Below are 18,487 nucleotides of genomic sequence, written 5' to 3' on the forward strand. Positions count from 1 at the left end.
AGATCGAAATATCAAAATTTTCAGCTCGCGCTTCGCGCTCGCATCTAGTGTTTTTTTAGATAACCATCTTAGCTATTGGTACCAAAAATGCTTAGAATATCAAGCTTTCAGGTCAGAATATAAAGAAATTTCAGCTCGCGCTTCGCGCTCGCATTAATTTGTTGGTGGGATATGTGCATATCTCCACCTCGTGAGTCATATATATATATATATATATGCATATGTGTATGTGTGAGTTTGTTTGTTTGTTTGATCGAGCGCCTTATTTGGAAAGTTGATTCATGATTTTGCCCCCCCCCCCAATCTGAAAAATGGATCGACGCCCCTGGTCAGTGCTGTTAATCTTCTAGGAACCTACATGTACTGTTTATATTGCACAATATTTGGTCAGTACAACCAATAAATTGTATCATGTATCTCATTGCATTTTTGTATGCTGTGTTTTGCAAAATTACCATGATTACATTACACATTTTAGATGAAGACACTTTTGTATGGGATCGATTAAATCAATTATGGATTTTCCTGTTCGCGCGCCACGAAAGGCAGCATTTTACAAGGGTTGCAACTTTGGTTAATATTTCTTCTATAGTCCAGTAGATATGTGAAAAAGATGCTCGAATCTGGCAGAAAGTGTGAAATTTGGCATACTGGCGTATTTTTGGGCGCTGATTTCAAAAATTGCCGGTCCCAAGCGATTTGACCATCGGGTCGGCCGCCATTTTGAAATCCAAGATGGCCGCCATGAAAAATCATTAAATGTCATTTTCTTGAGTTTTTCATGTCATGTGACACTGAAATTTGGCATATATGGGTATTTTGAGGCACTGATTTCAAATATTGCCGGTCCCCAGCAATTTGACAATTTGGACGGCGGCAAAATGGCCGCCATTTTGAATTCCAAGATGGCCGCCATGAAAAGTCATTAAATATCATTTTCTTGAGTTTTACATGATATGTGACTCTGAAATTTGGCATATAGGGGTATTTTGAGGCACTGATGTCAAATTTTGCCGACCCGCCATCTTGAAATCCAAGATGGCCGCCATGATATATTATTGCAATCATTTTCTCGAGTTTTATATGAACTGCGGTATTGAAATTTGGCATATAGGCTTAATTTGGGGTGCTAATTTCAAATATTGCTGGCCCCAAGTGATATGACCATCGGGTCGGCCGCCATTTTGAAATCCAAGATGGCCGCCATGAGACATCATTAATGTCATTTTCTTGAGTTTTACATGACGTGTGACACTGAAATTTGGTATATAGGGGTATTTTTAGGCACTGATTTCAAATATTGCCTGCCTCCAGTAATTTGACAATTTGGACGGCGGCAAAATGGCCGCCATTTTGAATTCCAAGATGGCCGCCATGAAAAGTCATTAAATATCATTTTCTTGAGTTTTACATGATATGTGACTCTGAAATTTGGCATATAGGGGTATTTTGAGGCACTGATGTCAAATTTTGCCGACCCCCAGCAATTTGACCTCCAGGTCAGCAGCAAAACGGCCGCCATCTTAATTCCAAGATGGCCGCCATGAAAGATAATTTGCTCAAGGCTTACGTATGGCCTGTAACACCTTAAATTTAGAGAAAACTTGATCTTTGCATCCTTGATCAATGAAAAGAACATAATAAATAGATGCTATTTTGAATTCCAATATGGTTACCAAGTTTAAATGATGTACAACATTATAATGGTGAGTAAAACCCATTGTATAGGCACTGAAAACAAATCAAACACAACCACATCTTTGTCCGTTGCAAGGATTACAATAATTTGGCACCCTTAATTGCTGATATAGATGTTACGTAAGTATGAAGCACCATACATAAACAAACCAGCTAGCTTCTTCTGCAGTTACACATTTGAAGTGGCTTTGGTTGAATAATGACCATCCGGAACAATCATTTTCTGTTGAGAGGCTGTAAATTATTTCTTCATATGATGTGCAGTATTGCACTTTGATATATCGACGGAGTGTGGGGTGCTTATTTCAAATATTGCTGGCCCTCGATCTGATCCCGAGTCATAAGCAAAATGTCAGCCATCTTGAAATCCAAGATGGCTGCCATGAAAAAGATCATTTAAAAAAAAATCACTTCATCTAGTATCACATAACGTATTATTTTAAAGTATGGCATCTAGGGATATTGAAAATGCCCCCAGTAATCTGTCCAATAGATATGCTGCAAAATGGCCACCATCTTGAAATCTAAAGAGGATCGACTGTAATGAAAACTAATCAAAATCATTTTCTTGGTTTTAAATAATTTGAGGCACTGCATTTTAGACATACAGGCAGGTTTTTGGCCTGCTGGTTTTAGAATATTGCTCCAATAATTGCAATATTTTATTACAAATCAACATGAAGAAAACTGCTCCAGACTTGAAGTACTGATGGTGATAGTAGTATGATGATGATGATGATGAAATTAAAATTAATGATGGATGATAATACACATTTTATTGTTCAAAATAAAATTCAGTAACAGAAATGCTTCGAAAATTTGTTTTGCCCAAACCATGTAGATCATGAGCACGGCAGCAACTTAGCAGCGCCACATCGGACGTTGCTGTATCCCTTAAAAAGGGGAGTTCACCCTGGAGAAAAGTTTGTTGTAAAAACAAAAGAAAATATGATATAAAAAAGATATTGGTGGATCCATCAAAGATATTGGAATTCTAAGTTTTTAATTTGTGACGTCATATAGGCTACTGTACGAGCAGCTGCCCCATTATATTGTGTGATATAAAATGCATAAATGGTTCATCATGGGTATTTTTTTTCTTTCTGGAGCGGGTGTGAAATCATTTGTTTGTTGATATACTAAGGGTTCAATAAAAAACATTTTCATTTTATTTGAGGAGGCTACATTTCATTGATTTTGTAGTATAAGAAACATGGGGGAACTGCTTGCATCTGACGTCACAAATACACCAAATGAAATTCCAATAGTTTTTGAAATATTTGATGAAATTTCCTCAAACCTTCAATATTTTTTTCATTATATATTCTGTTATTGTTTCAATAAACTTTTTGTCAGGTTGAACTTTCCTTTTAATTCGTTGACCGACAAACAGGCTTTTAACATATTTTGGTCTGATGCTGTCGGAGCTTGAACTCCCGATTGTGAGGCGAACATGCTCCCATTGTCAGATTGTCGAACACACAATGGATATCCAAAAATGTCAAATTTTAAAATGATAACTACGTTATAATTATGATACTTGATTTATTTTAATGATTTTTTTATGGCAGCCATCTTGGATTTCAAGATGGCTGCCATAAATTGGATGAACATGACTGAATTCGAGAGAAGTCTATGGAGATCACAGGGCAATCCCAGTTGTGGGCGATGCCATCAAACTTAACACACGTGTAGAAAGCAACTCGGACGCCAAAAGAAAGCTTATTTTCTTCTCTTTCGACTGATGATACCAGAGGCGTCGATCCTGGGGGGCAGGGGGGGGGGCGATCGCCCAACCAATGAAAATATTGGGGGGGGGGGCAAACATATCGTTTTGCCCCCCAATATATCCGCATGTGCAAAAAATAAAATAAGATTGTAATGTTACACATAAATCAGCAAGCGAGATTGAAATACACAACTCGTTCTTTATTTAAAATCATGCTCAAAATGTCCGCTTTTCAGATTGGAATATAAAAATTTTCAGCTCGAGCTTCGCGCTTGCATCATTTCTGTAGAAGAAACCCATACTTTTCATGATTAATAGGTGAATAGAATGTCCCGTTTTCAGTTCTAAACCTCAAAATAACTCGCGCTTCGATTTGCAATAATCTTTTGTTGGATAGATCTTGTTCTTTATTAAAAACGTCCATTAAACTCAATTTTTTCTGATCAAAATATCTAGATTTTCAGCTCGCGCTTCGCGCTCGCATTCTTCTGTTGGTGAGGTATGTGTCTCTATCTTATGAGTCTATATTATATATTTATATATATAGGCATATATGTGTGTGTGTGTGTGTGTGTGTCTGTGAGTGAGTTTGTTTGTTTTGTGTGATCGAGCGCATTTGGAAAGTTGATTTTATGATTTTGCCCCCCCCCCCCAATCTGAAAAATGGATCGACACCCCTGGATGATACATATATTTTGATTACTTGAAAACACTTGGTTATTTACCATCTAATCAAAAGACACATTTTATTTCACCCAAGACCACAATAATATATGCACGTGCATAAGCCCGTTTTTATACAGTATTCAATACGGCTTCCACAATGTGCCTGTACCGCACGTTCCTGGTACGAATTTTGTGTTTCATTTTTAGCCATCGAACTTATGACGATATACATTGTTTAGCTCAAAATTTTACATTTTCTTGTCGTAAAATTATGAATTCCTCGATATATAATTTGCAAGAGAAGTTCAGTTGTTGAAATATCATATCGTATGCGATATAGCTCCCATCGTTTTGCCTGTAAAACGGGAAATCTATGCAGTTTCAGACTCGTAGCAAGAAGGATTGGCGATAGTACCATGACAAATATGTGTGGTGGAATAGTGTATTCCATGGAGGGTGAAATCAAGCTCGTACAACAACGGTCACCCTTCGCACCCATTGTTCACTCGACATGTATATCTACCATGCACCCCTATTGATCTCAATCGACGTGTCTTTATGTATTGGTTATACGCTTAAGTGCACTCGAAAGTTTGCAGTGAAAGGGAGAAGAAATTCGGGGTCTTATTTTTCGATATACATGGCGGCCATCTTGGATTTCAAAATGGCGGCCGACCTGATGGTCCAATCACTTGGGGCCAGCAATATTTAAAATCAGCACCCCGAATTAAGCCTATATGCCAACTTTCAATACCACAGTCCACATAAAATTCGAAAAATTATTGCAATAATATATCATGGCGGCCATCTTGGATTTCAAGATGGCGGCCATTTTGCCTCTGACCAAATGGTCAAATTGCTGGGGGCCAGCAATATTTGAAATCAGCGCCTCAAAATACCCAAACTGTGCCAAATTTTAGTGTCACATGTCATGTAAAACTCAAGAAAATTACATTAATGATTTCTTATGGCGGCCATTTTGGATTTCAAAATGGCGGCCGACCCGATGGTCAAATCACTTGGGACCGGCAATATTTGAAATCAGCGCCCCGAATTAAGCCTTTATGCCAAATTTCAATACCGCAGTTCATATAAAACTCGAGAAAATGATTGCAATAATATATCATGGCGGCCATCTTGGATTTCTAGATGGCGGCCATTTTGCCGCCGGACAAATGGTCAAATTGCTGGGGGCCGGCAATATTTGAAATCAGTGCCTAAAAATACCCATATATGCCAAATTTCAGTGTCACATGCCATGTAAAACTCAAGAAAATGACATTTAATGATTTTTCATGGCGGCCATCTTGGATTTCAAAATGGCGGCCGACCCGATGGTCAAATCACTTGGGGCCGGCAATTTTTGAAATCAGCACCCCAAATTAGGCCTACATGCCAAATTTCAATACCGCAGTTCATATAAAACTCGAGAAAATGATTGCAATAATATATCATGGCGGCCATCTTGGATTTCAAGATGGCGGCCATTTTGCCGCCGGCCAAATGGTCAAATTGCTGGGGACCGGCAATATTTGAAATCAGTGCCTCAAAATACCCATATATGCCAAATTTCAGTGTCACATGACATGAAAAACTCAAGAAAATGACATTTAATGATTTTTCATGGCGGCCATCTTAGATTTCAAAATGGCGGCCGACACGATGGTCAAATCGCTTGGGGCCGGCAATTTTTAAATCAGCGCCCAAAAATACCCCAGTATGCCAAATTTCACACTTTCTGCCAGATCCGAGCATCTTGGCCATTTTTTGTTACATAACCGCTCCACTACTACGCATTTTTGTAATTGTTGGACAAGGTAACTGACAGGTCAGATGGAGAGTCTTCTATTCTATTTCCTACCAAGGATATTAGTTAAACGAGTTTATTATGGACAAGATACCTGCACTTCTTGCAATGGCCAAAGCAGCTGGGTCCCTTGCATCCTTGACGCTCGCATAACCCTGGTATGCACCCCATCCTGCTAGTCCGACATTGATGATAACGAAGACGACCCAGAAGATGATGACGGAGAGGTGATTCTGGATTGTGCGATAACTGCAGCAATTCTTTCTTGCTGATTGCTGTTTGGGCTTCTTCTTTTGAGGATTAAGCCAATCGGCGGCGCTATTAAAATAAGAAATTTTGAAGCGATTTTTATTTTGGTATTGGGTCACCAATATCGAATGTCATCATGGTCTTGTATAATATTGTTATATTACCTAAGGACTTAAAACTATAATTATAATTTTGGCTTTGCCATATTCAAACTTTCTTGCAAGTAGATTCATTTATTGCGAAATGTAACCAAACACGTAGAAAACTTATGTAACTTCTTATTTCTGTCTTAATCCTTGCCCTGGCCAATAATCTAGGCGGAGGCTGCAGTAATTTTCTTTGCTGTTATGCTATTACCCAAGCGATACGTCTGATGTTGCAAAGAATGCGAAATGTGGATGCAAAGCTCGCAAAACCCTGGCTTTGCGAGTGAATGCAAAGCATCCACCGCCTCTTACGGAGCCCGCCAGGTGACACCTGTCTGCCTATTCAATATTCATGTTCATTCAAACAACAGCGCCAAATACGGCATACCAAAGTTACGTTCGACCAATCAGATATAAGAAGTCCATTACTTTTTTTTTTATCAGGAGATAGGGATACATAAACTAAATGTCTACAAAACAACGTTTTAAATCTTTTGAACAACAATAGATTAATTATTTTTTCGGCAAACTTTAGTGTGCAAGTATATTGGAGAGACCTGACGTCAAATTAACGATTGTTCATTCGAATTTCCCCACGAACTCGTCGTTTGACATGTTGTGGTACCGGGACCAGTACATGTATTGCTGGTTGTGTGCCAACTTGAGACATCTCCATCATAAAAGCCGTGATCGCGGGATTGCCTGTTAGATTACCTTTTTTCTATATCCTGTTGGTAAAGCAATAAATATATCCCTCCCGTCATCAATAACGTTACGAATTTTCCGCTGGGAATGCCGAATTTATCGGCTTTATAATCCAAATTTTCTCGCAGAAGTTTCTCGTGTGTACTCGTACTCGCCAGTTTGGATGAAGAATGTGACGTCATGTTACTTGATGTATCTTCTTCTTTCCCACGTATTTCTGATTGGTCCGATTTATTTCTTCTTCATACATATGCATTCCATTGGCGATAATTAGAAGAAAAAAAACACCCAAAGCAAAATGGGTGTCTATAGGCGGTGGATGCTTTGTATCCTTAATTCGTAGTCTTTCGTAGTCACATCAGACGTATCGCTTAATTGAATTCAGCATAATAGCAAAGACAATAACTGCAGCCTCCGCCTAGATTATAGTTTACCCTAGCCCTTGAAGATAGCTGGAATGGGCGTGATCTATAACATAATGCAGATAATGTTTTGACAATATAGGCTGGAACTATTAAATCGAGGATCCTCTCAACAATATTTACCGAACATTGCAGTATATCGGACCCACCTGAGACTAAGGTTAGCTGTGATTGCAGGGTATCGCTGTAGCTGTTGCGAAAGCTCCTCATAGCTCACTTGACCATTGCCATCGACATCGGCATAGTCGAAAAGTGTCTGGGTTAGTTCAGTCAAGGTTTCATCGCTAAGGGTCAACGCACTTTCAGTTGTGCAAAAGCGTAGTACTGTCTTGAGCTCGTCGAAGTCTATGTACCCACTTCCTATTAATGAATGTACGCATAATACTACACATCATATATTGAATATTTATTCATATCACTCCAAATATTTTAATACATGGGGAGACATCACTCAATATGCTGTACAATAAATCATTGTTCTTCGTCCCGTTTCACAATGGAGTTTTATTTTAAAAAATATAAATTATGTAACAAACTTGCTTTCAGCTAATCGGATTGGTGTATTTCGGTAACTAATTAAATTTAATGCAATTTTGGTATTCTAAGAGGTTTATAAAATGGGTTCCAGAATTGCATAGAGGAGGGATATAAAAAATACTTAATAGGTTCATTATTGCGGACTGAAATAATCGCTAGAGGGTATTCATTTCAGTGTCTCGCAATCTACTTTGGTCACCAAGGAAATTCGTGATCACTCTCGCAAAAAGTGCACGGATCAGTGCCCACCTTTGTTCCCGCGTTCGTGCGTACGGTCCTGGGGATTGGTATAAATAGACTTCGTTATCAGATAATTTTCGTCACTTGATAAATAGTTGCAGCGGCACTCGAAAGCTCGTGAACTTGTAAGCGAGTGAACACTTTTTGCGAGAGTGATCACGAATTTTCTAGAAAGCTAGTGAACACTTTTTGCGAGAGTGATCAAGAATTTCCTTGTTGACCATAGTAGATTGCGAGACAAATGAATACATAAAAAAAAATATTGAAAAAAATCGCGTAAGGGCTCTTTCAAGGTTCAGTGGCGCGATTCCAACATATTGTTATTCAGTGATTTGGCATTGATCTACGGGACGCTTTTCTTATTTTCCATTTGATTTCACACTCTTTCATTTTTATTTGTTTTATTCCAATGTTTATCTAGTGAGGATAATCCATCAAAATGTATTCCAGGCAACAATTGACTACAATGTCCTTCTTTGACGTAAAAATATCATGCAGAATCAGACAACATCGTATTCCTACCGTCCACGTCGTACACCCGGAAGAGAAAGTTGATTTTCTCTTCTTGAGTTCCATTGAAAAGAAACCGGAGACCAGCTATGAGTTCATTCCGAGTGATACTCCCTGACTTGTCCGTGTCAATAAGCGCAAAGAACCGCTCAGCAAAGAACGACTGTAGATAGCAAAAGAAGAAACAGTCACGATTCATAAAATCAATTGATTTTTTACTCCTAATTTGCCAATATACACACTTGGAAAAAAAGTTTGTACCTTAACTTGATTACTGGCAGAAAGGTGGAGCCATCATGCGCCTCAAGTGAAAATTCTACAAAAAGCACAACGTCCCGAAAGTGCTATTGGATGTAGAGTGAGATAATTATTGCATTCAAACGGGTGGCAGTTTGTAACTCTGCACTCCTAAATGGTGCAAAATATAGCCTTTTAATGTAACCGTTAAGAATGCAAAATTCTTCTTGTGAAAAGAGAACAATATTATTCTGCACTATAAAAGGGTGCAAATGTAGCCTTTTAAATGACATCCTAATGTGCATTGTGTTTGTATATACGTGTTTCAAACATTGATGTAAATTCTAATCATTCATCCATACGTGCCCAGTATTATTTTTTTAATGGAAATGCAACTAGTCACACGGATGGGACTGGGCAATTATTCCAAAGATTCCAAGCTGTACATGTATTTCGCGCGCTAGGCATATTCCAGAGCATGCGCACAAAATCTGCACATCTCAAACGTTATTGCCTATATAAGGCAGTTCACCAGATAAACCAATGCAATGTTTCGCTCGCAACTTTCAGTCCGAGACCAGCGGGGTAAACATCGCAATATTGCCCTCCCCGGGCCTTGTCCATTGGAATACTGTACAAAAACAAAGGGCAACATTGGCCATATATTTCTGCTTTATTAGTTTGAATATCCATATCAAATGTTATCACAATTAATTTGAAATTCAAATCGCAACGAACCAAATAGTGTGAGACGGGCTTTAAGCCCGGCGCACACTTTGCGATCCGATGAGACGCGATTTTCTAATAATTCGCATAAAGCTTCAAACGTGTAGGTTCCAAGAAGTAGAGTCATTTTATTTGATGTTTGACATTGTGTTAGAAATAATAAAATAATAATTTTGCTTTGCGACAAGTCCTATGGTCGTAGTAAAGTCCAAATCTGTTTCACGTCGCAGCCGATGATGACGTCATTGCGATTTGAAATTCGCTTTTATTCCTACAAGGAGGCACGAACTAGACAGAATTTCGATTTCAGTAGTCCTTACCACTATTCTGACCTCTGATCGCACATATTTAATCGGCGTCAATGTTTATCTCAAATGTTATTACAATCAAATATACTACAAGGGGAAGATCGGACACTTCGACGATTTTTTGAAACGCTCGATAAATGCTTATGGAGAAGGGCGCCCAACAGCGTTGAGTAAGTAAACCTTCGCATATCGGCACGCGACTGTGTATAAAACATATGGGGAAAATGAGAGAGGGGAGTTTGGAGAGGGCTCAAGGGTGGCACATGGGAATAATTCCACGTTTTATTACCAAGAAACCTCTGAAATATATTCATCTCAAATTTAAGGGGGGAAAAATTGAATGAAAAATATTTAAAATGTAAAAATCGTCTATTCCTTCACCCCTTCACCATTTCTCTCATATGTTTTGTACACAACCATCTCGCGATACGCAAAGGTAAAAAAAGGTCGTTACTTACTCAACACTGTAGGGCGCTCTTCCCGAGCGTTTCATTACGCGGTCTATGTACTGTCCGATCTTCCCCTTGTAGTATCTTTGTTACAATTTCTTTTAAAATCGGATCGCATAGTGTGCGCCGGGATTAATGTGTATGCGTGCGCCATGCATGATGTGCGATTGTGCGATGACAAATTACATCACAATTGCTTAGCAAGGATTACTTCGCCAAGTTTGTGAATAACCTGACATCAGAAATAGTTATAAACGGGTATATAAATTGTACCAAATAAAAGCTTGTATTGCATGATGTAAGTAATACCGATAATAATGACTGGTTCTCCTTTGAGGGAACATCAGTATATTGCCCTCAAAAGAACCATATTGCCCTCGTCTAAAGTCTCGGGCCAATATGATTCTTTTGCGGGTAACATATTTGACGTTCCCCTCAAGGCCAATCAATAATATTCAGAATCAAAATGTAAAAAATATTGCTCTAAATGAGTTGAGTTTTAGGAGTAAAATTATTGAATTCACGAATACCACAGCTTTTTCGCTTCATATGTACGATATGAAAACAGTTTTTTTACAGTAGATAAGTCGGACTGCGAGAAGCTGACATAGAGAACGTTTTATCAATGTACTATAAATGCGTAATAAAGTAAAACATGTATGCAACTTTGCCGGAGAAATTAATACTTGATTAAAAAAAAAACCTTATTCGACAGTTCTCCAATCATTCATTACAGATGGCGCTATGATCATGTTCAAACCATCACATATGAACTGGCGTAATGATCATTCTTCCTTTCCTAGATTAACCTAAATTAAGGGCAACTTTCAGTATCTAACCAGGCAAGGAAACATAAGTGAGGCAGACTATAACTTTAAAAAAGAAAGCATAAAAACCTAGAAAGGGAAAAAAACAAATACACAAGCATTAATGCTCCGAAATGCTCAATGATTATGATATCAATACAGAACCCTAGTACCTTTCATCACAATTGGAGTGAAGAAAACATGCATTTAAGGAATCTACAAAAATATATGCGTACAGCGTATTTCATCAACTTTCCCGAAGGCGAAGTAAACCGTAATATCTTAGTATTACGTTTTTTTTCTTGGCTGTTTTTGTTTGTTATTTTGATCATGAAATCAATAAGATTTCATTATGAATAGAAACACAATTATAAACTAGAATTTAATTCGTCATGAGGACGAATTACGCGATCTGTCTCTGATTCTCATGATCATGAATACGATCACCTTATCAATTCAGATCAATATGATCATCATGATGAAATCTGAACAATTAGGCCTATTCCTAAAATAATTTTTGTTTAGGATATAGGTAATAAACATATAAACTTTATATGGGAAAACAAAATTAATCTTTTTTATTGTGCAATACTTTAACTTTTATACCCTGTAATGTTCATCAAGGAACATGTGTGAAATGGTAATAAGAAAAAAATAAGAGAAAAGAATTACTCATGTTTTCCCTGGGGCTCGAACCCGTGTACCCATGACCGCTGGCGACGCAAGTCTGACGCCTAACCGATTGAGCTACACTATTTCCCACAGACTTTACTAGTAAGTCAATTACGAGAATCCTAAGTCCAATTTTGCAAGTGAAATGCGTTCATATGAAATTCGGACATGATCCCAGTGGCAACTTAGGCGATAGCTTAAAATCTCAGCTACAGCATACCCAAAGTTCAGCGAAAACTGACAAGAATAGGGAAAAAAGGCTCGCGAAATAAAAGAACGTAAAATCCAGTTATGAGAAAAAAGTTATTTACCGTAGAGCTCAGACGCAAAATGAGCGAAAATGACGGGCCTATATAAATTGCCAATTTGATTAATCCGATTTTCAAAATAAAAAAATAAGCCAATAATTCAGAAAGAGTATGTCCTCGGCTACAACATATCGAGAACTGACGAAAATTGACCAATATTTACGGAGTTAGAGTCAAATTCGCATAAGTATGATGACGTCGTAAGAATAAAAATTGAAGTTTTGAGTTCCGACGCCATTTTGACGACGTCCTGATAACATCTAGGGTCAAATATGACATGAAATCATATCTCCCATATATAGGCCTACACTTTTCGAATATGAAAAAAAAAAGTGTTATCAACAGACTTCTTGAAGAGCTCAAATGAATTTTGTATAAAGGCATGTTTTTTGCACATAATATATTGCCTTTGGTGGGCGCACGCGCGTTCTGCAAATTTTGATTGTCGGATGAGGCTAATTGATTTATAACTGGTCCTAGAAGGTTGATCTAGGTATCAAATTGCTCATAATTATGTTACCAATGCACTGATAAAAAAGTGATTTGATGTTGCGAAACTGCGTGACGCACTAAAACGTGCGCGCATACGTGCACGATCGCAAAGTTATGAAATGCTTACAATGAGCTGAAACGGCTAATCAGATCAAACATGATTTTTAGTATTCTTTTTTTTATTTTGACGCGTGAGTCATGACCTCTGCATGACCTTTTTCCTGATGTTGAAATGATGTGAATATGATTGATTTTTGTCATAGATAATTAAGACATGAGTGATGATGGGATTTTCCAAAACAGCGCCTGACTGTTGGTGTTTCTAACAGACCTGACTCTTGCCGAATAGATATGACTTTAGAGAAAGTCTGGAATGCGTCGTTGACACTGCCAGTATCATCCCAAGTAGCCTGTGAACATTTATATCTTTGAACTCGTTTCAATCACATGGCATAATCATGATAATAGATCAGCATGAATGATAACATTATAAAGGAAATTGGTGAAGGAGTTTTTGAGATTTTTTGCTAACAAGAAAAAGGTGGGAAAAAATTAAAGTAAAGAAAAAAATGAATAAAAAGTAAAAAAAAAAAAATTCGTACGAAATTAATAGTTGATCTGTCAATTGACAGATCACTCGTCTTAGATCATTGCAGTGCACGTACATTAACTCCTTAAAGCACTCGCAAAAATGCACATACAGCAATCATGATCACTAGCTCTGACCATGGATCCATGCTCTGACTGTCCTATGTGTTCAGAGCTTCAGACACTTCAGGCAATATGAATATTATTTTCTGCCTCAAATAAAGGAGGCAAATATAATTTTTAAAAAGTTTGGTTTGGAAGGAGAATCTCGAGACACGTGCACTCAACCAAATAATTAGTCAAATAAATACGTGTCCAACCGAAGAAAATTGTCAATATGAACACAAAGTCTTAGAGATTTCACCATTAAATTGACAGAACTCAATGGCTGTTCCGGGCGGGTGGCCACATCCGATCTGTACAGACCCACCCCCCTCCGCAAAATTTGGTTTAAAAGACATGGACTTCATTTTAACTGTGGAACGTCCATAAACAGATCGTTTCTCTTCAGATTTTTCGGAACAAACATGCACCCCCTTAGGAAACTCAAAAATCCGCCAACGATTGATTTTGATCTTTTTTTTTTACTGGACACATATCTACCGACGTATTGGTAAGTTTGGACAAGTAAATTTAAGAGGGTGTAAATGAAACGTATTGCACATTTTCGTTCAAAACGAACTAATTGATTAGAGTGAAGTTTAAAAGGGAGACCATTGTAATATTTTTAGTGAAATAAAAACAACGAAGAGCACTGTAGCATGGTCTTTTAATTTCAGAAATATAGCTTGTAATCAGTGCTTCAGATGCAAGAGATATGATGACCATAGGCGGCGGAAGCGGGGGGGACGGGGGGGGACCTGTCCCCCCCCTAAATTTGAGGTGGGGGGGACGATCCCCCCCTAAATTTTTAGTTGATAACCTTTTTTTTTTTTTTTTTTTTTTTGGCTTGTCAAAAAATTGTGTTGGTCCCCCCAAAAATTTTGGTTGATAACCTATTTTTTTTTTCCTTGTCAAAATTTTTTGGTGGTCCCCCCCTAAATTGTTTGGCTTCCGCCGCCACTGATGATGACACGACATTGTAACAAATTCAGGTGAGTTGCACAAAATGTCACGTTTCGCGCATACCTTTTTGACTCTCAGTGCTTTCTTGAATTCATCCAAATCAATGAGGTTATCATCTCCTGCTATTTCTTGGAACTGCTGATCCAATTTCATTAGCCATTCCTCATCTTCCCCTTGCCTTCTCGGGAAAAAAAATGTAGAGAGAATTATCATCACCAAAATCTCATTATATCAATTACAAGATAAACTTGTCACTTCGGCATAATTGTAAGTACCAATATTTCTATTATTATTACGCTATTTATTCATGATCAAAATTTCTTGGCGATGTGGCCCTCGAGGTAATAAATATTGGAGCTTTGAAAATGACCACGGTAACCCCCCCCCCCCTGTCAAACAAACACGCCATACTATATATATTATGTATTCTAAGAATAATTTCTCATTATCGCTATATACTTTCCTGATAGCTTGCAAATATATAAAAATAGAATGTACTTACGTCTCTGTCATTTTCCAGTGATCTATAAAGTCCCTGGCTGTAAATGCCTTAATTGTGTAAAAAAGTAATACATGAACCCCTTTATGCCAAGCAGATATGGAGGAATGATATCAGTGTTGAGGTAATTGTGTAAACAATTTCGTGTTTCAGACACAACCATTGAAATCGATGATCTGTTCATTGAACATTATTTGTTCCTACCCAAAGCTTCCTGGATAATCTTCAAGGCTAAGTCAAATCGCAATCATCATGCCTACTTACCTAGAGTAAATGGGAGGTACCACAAGGGGGTGGCGATCGTTCCCTTCTCTATTTTTTTTTCAACTGGAGGAATGAGGAGAAACCATAAAATAGGAAGAAAGGGGGGAAAAAATATTAATCGATAATACGCCTAATTCATTTTTGAAAATTTGACTTTACCCCTATGTCTCCGTGCCCTCCTAAAAAAATGTACTGGCGTCGCCTCTGAAGAACCTCTACACCCTCAGGAAAGGAACGGATATAATTGTAAGAGTTTAAAGGGGAACCCAGCCTTGGTCATAAAATATAATGTTGCAAAAGAGAAAATAAAATAAAACAGAATGGTGAAAGTTTTAAGGAAATCGGACAAGCAATAAGAAAGTTATGGCTGCTTTAAAATTGAGATCCCTATGACTATGCAGATTTTAAATTAAAGACTGGGTAAGTAAATTATGACAAGGGGCAAGGACAATTTTCACATAGGCTATGTACTTATTAATCAGGGATTTGTGATTTTCTCCAAAGTACCCATTCCCTGGGGCAGTGATCTAAACATAACCCTAGTAGTATATGTTTTAGGTCCTCATGAAAGAAAAATATAATTTGAAGTAAAACTTTTGAAAAAATGACATTTTAGCCATATTATGTATTGGAGTACATAAAACAGTAGTCCTTGCCTTACATCACTATGACATCACATACGCGGTCAATTTGAAGTCTCCTTGGGTATAGTGATACCAATTTTTACAACCTTTTGGAAATTCATAACTTTCCTATTGTTTGTCCGATATTGTTCAAACTTTCACCTATTAGCTTGTCTGATTTTTCATTTCCTCTAAAAACAAGTTTTTATTTCGGTTGGATTCTTCTTTTGGAGAATCAGGAAAGAAGCTCACAACAATATGATGAATGATGTACGCATCAATGAAGATGCTACCCTGATCCCTTTGTGATAAGGCACTGAAGACAACATACTTTATAACTTACCAAATCCTGAAATCATGAAGTGTCAAATCTTCTCTTTGGGAAGCCAGTGACAGGGACAATCGTTGAAGTAGACGGGCGGCGGGGGTCACCACATTCAAAGAAGAAAATAGATCGGAATAAACAACTTATTTCAACAATTATCTCATAAACATTATAAAGTTAGCCATCCTATTTAGTGCCAAAACCAGGGCAATCGTACGTAGCACTGACTTAGGACCATTCCCATTGTAAGTGCTACATGTATGTGATTTTTGCATCAATAGTTTCGTTCTTCGGTATTTTGGCTGATTATCGCTTCTATCATGAAAATGACGACATGGTCCAAGCAATTAGTTGCGTGCAATTACAAGTACATTTATAATGTTTATCTCCCCTGTAATCCAATCTCCAAGTCTGCTCTACTCACTCTACATCCTCTTCTCTGTACGTTGTTGTTTTATTATTATTATCACTATTTAATACTTACGCTGTAATTAATTTATGTACAATTCAAGTGTCTTAGGGGGTGCTGCAAGAAAGTATTTGCAATCAATTGTAAACATTCTGTTCTAATTTTACAATCAATAGATCAAATTAAACTGTCGCAAATCAGATTACACTCCTTGTTTCAGGAAGCAGATTAGCAATCAATCACAAGTTTGCAATCAATTGCGAGACATATGATTGATTTAGGGACCGAAAATAGACTTGCAATTGATCGCAAGTTTCTTGCAACACCCCATTAGTGGTCAGCGCTTCATCAAGCCTGGCATCATAACTGTTTTTTTCTATTTTATTAATTTACATTATTTTCCTTTAAAGCCTGCACTCAATCATTCATACATTTTTTTTTAGTTCTTTGTGCTGAGAAATAATGTGATATGAGTTTATTGTATTTCTATTGTATTGATATCACCTGTTAAAAACTGTAAGCTCATTGTTTGTGTTTTGTTATACACTGATTTGCATTTTTTTTTCTTATGTGTATGTTGAAAATTGATAAAGGAATAAAAGAAACCAATACATTCAATTTCATATGACGAGGCCTACCGCCTGTTACAACAGATATACAGTCATGACAGTATACACTTTTCGCTCAACGACGGAAACAGACTTCTTCGACGCTATGGTTTTGGAAGCGAATTTCAGCTCGTCGGAAAAGACTGACCTGCAAATAATGCAATTTATATAACACGTGAAAATGTTGTTGTGATGTTGTAGATGCGAAACGCAGCAACGCGTAATGGGTCAGATGCATTGCTTTAAGCACTATCAATAGCTAGCCAAGCAAAATATCATGCTTCATCAATTGATTTACTTCGTAGGCATACATAGGCGGCGGAAAGGGGACAGGGGGACACGTCCTTCCCCCACAAATTTCAAAAAGAGGGGACGCCCCCCCCCCTAAAAAGAGAAATAAAAAAGGAAGGAAGCAAGAAACGAATGAGGTAGAAATGAAGGAAGGAAGAAAGAAAAAAGAAGGTAGGGGAAACAAATAACAAGTGCACTGAACAGCTAAAACAATGAAATATTAAAACCTCTATAAAATAGTGAAAAATTGCGGTTTTTACTCTGAAAATACACAAATTTTGAACTTGTTCCCAATGCAATTTTGTTCAGAAAAACTTGACAACCAACAGAAAAGTATTTTCGCACCAAAATGAAGGAGATTATTAGGAAAAATATGTCCATAATAAATAGAACCAAATTTCAATAAACATCTCGGCGGTGACTCTATGCCCATGCTTCCGAGGGCGTACGGGGATTTGTCAATTATCCTTCTGGGCATGTTACAAGAAATGTAAGGAATATTATTGAAAAGACTGGAAACGCAAAAATATTGAAATAAATACATTTTAGTCTGAAAATGCGCGCAAATGTCCTAGCTCACACTCAGCGCTAGCTCAAATTTCCTCATTTTCCCCTTATATAAAACCCCCCAATTGTCCAAATTGACAATTTCATTTCAATTTGGTTTTATTGTTATATCAGAAGACTTTGTTAAGCAGTCCGGAGACAGGCACATACAAAGTTCACAGAATATACAAAAATACATGAAATAAACAAATAAGAAACAAAAAAAATATGAAAAGTACGACTAAATATTGCAATTCAGGTATATATACATCGTCAGTGATGAATAAGTTTTTTTCTTCAAATCTTTTTGGTTGTCGTCTGGTCCTATATCTAAAAAAAATGTTCTAATGGGATTAACTTGGCAATTTTAGGACATTGATTTAATGTAAATATATACATATTTTTCTTTTACAACATGCCCTCTGGAGATATCATAATTATGAAGGTGCCTGGGGCTTTGCTTCCTCGACCTCACCCGTCAAAATCAGGAAGGGCCAATCGGGTGCAAAATCCTGTAAATGCGCCTGCCTTGTTAGATATCACATCTTGTTTGTAAGAAGAA

At 37.5% G+C, this 18,487-nt stretch overlaps 1 protein-coding gene across 2 annotated transcripts in view; it reads right to left on the minus strand.

Annotated features, from left to right (window-relative positions):
* Positions 1 to 15,173, minus strand: part of LOC129271283 (NADPH oxidase 5-like) — a 33,662-nt gene extending 18,489 nt beyond the window's left edge. The window contains exons 1-5 of one of the 2 annotated variants that reach the window (XM_064106481.1): positions 15,120 to 15,173; positions 14,424 to 14,533; positions 8,722 to 8,872; positions 7,572 to 7,782; positions 5,995 to 6,218 (exon numbers count right to left, since the gene is read on the minus strand). In XM_064106481.1, the coding sequence (XP_063962551.1) occupies positions 5,995 to 6,218; positions 7,572 to 7,782; positions 8,722 to 8,872; positions 14,424 to 14,513 (676 nt within the window). In that variant the 5' untranslated portion in view covers positions 14,514 to 14,533; positions 15,120 to 15,173. Of the gene's footprint in view, positions 1 to 5,994; positions 6,219 to 7,571; positions 7,783 to 8,721; positions 8,873 to 14,423; positions 14,539 to 14,862; positions 15,038 to 15,119 lie in introns of those variants that run through there. The other variant, XM_064106480.1, reaches the window with a different exon arrangement.
* Positions 15,174 to 18,487: the final 3,314 nt, after the last annotated feature.

This window comes from Lytechinus pictus, chromosome 11 (assembly GCF_037042905.1).
Source record: "Lytechinus pictus isolate F3 Inbred chromosome 11, Lp3.0, whole genome shotgun sequence".
NCBI lineage: Eukaryota > Metazoa > Echinodermata > Echinoidea > Temnopleuroida > Toxopneustidae > Lytechinus > Lytechinus pictus.